Here is a 4710-nt window from a genome sequence, read left to right as displayed (position 1 = left end):
GGGAGAACAATGAGGAGACGAAAGGGAAGAGAGGAAGAAGGCCGAAGGGAGGCGAGAGGGCAGGGCGAGAAGGTAAGGCACGCGGCAGTACTGCACGGGACAGGGCGGTGGGGGGGGCAGGGAGGGGTAAGGCCCGGCCCACGGAAGGCCCAGCCGAAGGCCAAAGGCCAGGAAAGGCCGGGGGGGGGGGAAGGGAAGGGCCCCCAAGGCCCCAGGTGCACGTGCGAAGGTGAAGAAGCCCAGGGCCGCCCCCGGGGAGGTGTGAAGAGCCGGGGAAAAAAAATGAGTAGGGAGACGGCAAAAGGACCCAGGCCGTGGGGGAAACGGAAAGGAAGGGCTGAACAACAAGAAGGACAGGGGGGACGGTGAGACGACGGAGGCCCGGGCAGAGGCCTCAGGGAGACCAAACAGGGGAAGGGAAAGTGCCGGAAGGGAGGCGGCGTGTCAACCAAACACGGGAGGGAAAGGGTCCACGGGAGGCCCATGGAAGGCAAACGCCAGGGAAGGACAAGGCCTGGCCCAAGAAGGCCCCAGCTGTCAAACCAAAACGCCGGGAGGGGGGGGGAACAATACGAAACCGAAACGGGGGGGAAGAAAGTAGAATAAAGAAGATGGAGTAGAAGTGGCCGCCCGTGTCGGAAACCAAGGGGGAGAGAGGGGGCAGCCCAAGAGCCGGCGGCAAGGGAAGAAAGGGCGCGGGCGGCAACGGCGGCGGAAAGAGAGCGGCAACGGGACAGGCACGGGAACAAGACGCAAGGGGGAGGGGGGGGCAGCAACCAACGCGCGGAGGGGGGAGACGGGAGAGCAAGGGGGGGCGGCGACCAGGAAAGACGGGAGGGGGGACAACGAAAGGGCGGACGGGGGGGCACAAAAAAGAGGGGAGGGGCGGCCGGCGCGGGGGGAAGAACGCCAAAAGGCGCCGCAGCCAAACGGCGGGAGGAGCACAGGGGGCGGCGGCAAGAGAGGCGGCGGCGGCGGGGGAAAGGGCGACAAGCGGCGGCGGCGGGGAAGACCAAGAAAAGAGGGCGGAACCAAGAGAGAAGGCAGAGCCGGAGGGGCGGGGCGGGGCGCAACAGCGCCAGCCCAAGCACGGGCGGGGACCCAACAAGGGCCACAGCGGCAGGAGGAGAGGAAAAAAGGCCAGCAGGACGCGGACCGGGACAGAGCGCAGAAGGCGCGGGGCGGCAGCCCAAGGGGAGGCGGGGGGGCCGCCAGGAAGCGGCGAAGGAGGCCAACGCCAAAAGAAAGAGCGGGCCGGGGGCCACCAGAGACCGCAAACGCCCAAGGAAGCGGGGAGAAGCGGGAACAGGCACAGGCGGACCACACGCAGCGGGGGACACCGGGAACGGGGCAGCGAACGGAGGGGAAACGGGGGGGGAGGGGCCAGGGGGAACGGGGGCAAAAGAGCAGCAGCAGACGGCGGCGGGGAAAGAAAGAGGCCACCAGCCAGCGGAACAACCGCAAGGCCAAGAAAGGAAGACAGAAGGCCCAGAGCAGGGCAGGGCAAACCGCGGAAGGAGGGCCGCCCGGAAGGCGGAGAGGAGCGGCAAGGGGGGCCAGGAAAAACCAGAGCAGCAACAGACAGACAGAGGAGAACAAGAGCACCAGAAGCCGGGCAGGGGACAGACAAAGGGGGGCAGGAGGACAGCGCAGAAAACCACGGGCAACAAAAGAGGAGGCAAGGCAACCAGACCACGCCCGAGGCGCGGGCGGGAAGCCAGACAAGGCGGGGCGCAACCGGGACACGGGAGGGGCCGCCCCGGGCGGCAGAAAGCCGGCAGGGGGCGCAACAGAGAGGGCGGCGGCAAGAAAACCAGGCAAAAAAGCAGACGGGACAGCCAGGGGAGGCAAGGGCCAAGCAGGGGGAGCAGCAAGAGAAAGAACCAGGCGAACGGGAGCAAGGCGACGGACAGGAGCAAAAACCGCAAAAGAAGCAAGACCGGGGGGCGGCGGGGAACCCGGGGCGACGAACCGGGCCGGAAAACGGGCAAGGGCGCCAGGGGACGGGGACGGCGGGCGGGAAACCCACGGCACGCCAAGGGGCGGCGGGCCAGGAGGGAAAGCGGGGAACGCCCAGGGACCAGGCGGGCAAGGGCACGGAGCGCCGCAGCCAGCGCCGGAAGCCAAGGAGGGGCGGGAGCAGCCGCCGCAAAAGGGAAAGGAGCACAAGCGGCAAAGAGAGCAAAGGGAACAAGCGCGGCAGCAGACAGGGCAGGAGCAGGACCCAAAACAGAAGCGGGCAAGCGAGCGGGGAAGGGGCGCGCGCGCGGAGAGCGGCGAACGGACGACGCGGGCGGGGAAGGAGACGGGACAGGAGCGGGAAGCGGGGGCGCGGCAACAAGAGGGGCAACAAGCAGGAAGAACAACGGAACGGGCAGCGGGAGCGAACCAAGCCCAGGCACCAGAGGCAGCAAAAGGGACAGCACGACGGAGAACAACCGGGGAGGGGCAGGAGGGGAGAGGGGAGAAGCCGGGGAAGCGGCACGAGAACCAAGGAAGAGGCACGGCGCACCGGGAGCAGCCAACGGCGGGCGCAAGGGAGCGGGCACAGGGGCAGAGGCCAAACAGCCAAAAACCGGGAGAGAGGGGAGAGAGGGGGGGCGCCCACGCCAAGCGGCGGCGGGGGCGGAGCACGGACACGCGGAGGGGGACACCGAGGCAACACAGAGACAGCACAAGCAACAGCGGCGGCCCAAAAAGGCGGAGGCAGAGCGGGGAGGGCAACAGGCACCGCACCAGAGCCAGGAGAGACCGAGGCGGCCGCGCAGCCACGCCGGGGGGGGGGGAGGGGAGCGAGCGGGCAGGGGGGGCGGAAGACCCGGCGGCGGCAGAAAAGGAGCACAAGCAAGAGAGGCGGGACCGCGAGCAGGGCGCAAGAGGGGAAGGCAGAACCACGGGGCGGGGCAACAAAAGCCGGAAAGGGGGGAAAACAGCACAGGCGGCAGACGGGGGCGGCAGAAAGGAAACCCAGGGGGGCCGACGGAAAGCAGCAAGGAAAGGAAGAAAGGACGGACAACCGCCAGGGGAGGGAACCGCCAACGAACACAGGGCGGAGGGAACAAGCGCCAACGGGGGGGAGCGCGCCGGGACGGGCCCACGGGAAAGGGAGCGCGAGGCGGCGGCCCAAGCACACAAAGCGCACAGAGACGAGCAGGGACAGGCACAACAGGGAAAGCAGAAACAAGGGCCGGGCGCGCAAGAGAGGGGAAGCCAGAGAAAGGAAAAGGCCCAAACCGCAGAGGCCAGAACCAAGGAGCAGCACAAACGGCAGAAGGAAAGCAAGCAAGGAGAGGAGGCGGAAGGGGCAAAGGAAAGAGGCGAGGGGGGACAGAGGGACCGGGGCAAGCAAAACGCCGGGAGCAGCGGCAAGGGGACAACACCCCGGAGCAAGAGGGAGCGGAGAGCCGGGGGCGGACAACGGACCCAGACGCAACAAAGGGGGGGGAGGGCAGGAACAGAGAACACAGCGGAGAGAAAAGGGGGAGGACCAGCCGGCAACGGAAGAGAGAGGGGACCGGGGCCCAAAAGGGGCACCGGGGACGGAGGGCCAAAGGGCACGGCAGACCGGACGGAGGCAGCCAGGGCAGAAAACAAGGCGGGCGGCCCACACAGAGGGGGACGACACCCAGGAGCCAAGAACCAGAGGGGCGGAGCGGCAGAAAAACGAGCGCGGGCCAAAAGGAAAGGGGCAGAACGCGCACCAGACGGGCAGCAGGGGGGCAGCAAGGGGGGCGGGAGGGCCACGAGGGGGGCCGCAGGAGACCAACAAGCGGCAAGCGGGGGCCCAGACGGGCCACAAGGGGAGCAAGGAAAGGGAAAGGGACCGGGGGGGGAGGACCGCCACCGCGGCCGGGGGGGAGGGACCACGGCCGCCGCCGGGGGGAAGGGACCACGACCGCGGCCACGAGAACCGCCGCGGCCGCGGCCACGACCGCGACCAGAGCCGCCACCGCGGGGAGGAGGGCCAGGCACAGGAAGGGGGACGGGACGCGGCAAAGCGGCGGCGGCGAGGGGGGCCGAGGGGGACGCAAGCCGGGCAAGAGGACGGGCGACCAGACCGGGCAGCGCGGCAAGGGAGAAGAGCGCGGGGGGGGGGACGCGGGGAGCGAAGCCACCACAGGGGCAGACGGCAGCGGCAGAGGGCGAAGAACGGGGCAACCACGGCACCAGCGGCAAGCGGAGCGCCAGAGAGACCGCAGCGGAGGCACCAGAGCAAGAAGACGAGGGAAAGACGCAGCGACGGGGCGGGAGAGGGCAGCGCACAAGGAGCGGACAACCGGCGCAACGACGGCAACGGAGACGGCGGGCCCGAGCGACGCCGGGGGGGACACCGGGAAGAGGGCCCAAGCGGGGGGGCGGGGGGAGCACGAGCGAAGGGCCCAAAAAGGGAAGAAGGAACACCGGGGGGAAGCGGACCCAAGGCCAAGGGAGCGCGCCGGAGAGCGCCGGCAGCAGCGCCGGCGGGGAGACCGGGAGCAACAAAGCGCCAAAGAGGGGGAGCGGGCAAAGGGGGGGACAGCAGAAGGGGCCAAGAAGGGGAAGCGAGGGGCCCGGCCAAGGGGGGACCCGACCAGACAAGAGGGAAAGGGGCGGCCAGAGGGCACGACGGAAAAGAGCGCGGGGGGGAAAGGGGGACGGGCGCGGAGACCAAAGGGGAGAGAGAGGAAAGAGAAGAGAGGGAAGAGAAGAGAGAGGAAAGAGAAGAGAAGA

General features: G+C 69.2%; 1 protein-coding gene across 1 annotated transcript; it reads left to right on the top strand.

The window, feature by feature from the left end:
- Nucleotides 1-9: 9 nt before the first annotated feature.
- LOC109175860 (collagen alpha-1(I) chain-like) lies at nucleotides 10-3595 on the top strand (the record flags this gene model as incomplete). The annotated part of the gene is made up of 2 exons (XM_019325262.1): nucleotides 10-72; nucleotides 1124-3595. Coding segments are annotated over exons 1-2 (2535 nt in total), but the record flags the coding sequence as incomplete, so codon positions are not given.
- Nucleotides 3596-4710: the final 1115 nt, after the last annotated feature.

This window comes from Ipomoea nil, unplaced genomic scaffold (genome assembly GCF_001879475.1).
Source record: "Ipomoea nil cultivar Tokyo-kokei standard unplaced genomic scaffold, Asagao_1.1 scaffold0047, whole genome shotgun sequence".
Taxonomy (NCBI): Eukaryota; Viridiplantae; Streptophyta; class Magnoliopsida; order Solanales; family Convolvulaceae; genus Ipomoea; species Ipomoea nil.
Note: the sequence above shows the minus strand (reverse complement) of the source record. Positions and strands in the feature narration are given on the sequence as shown.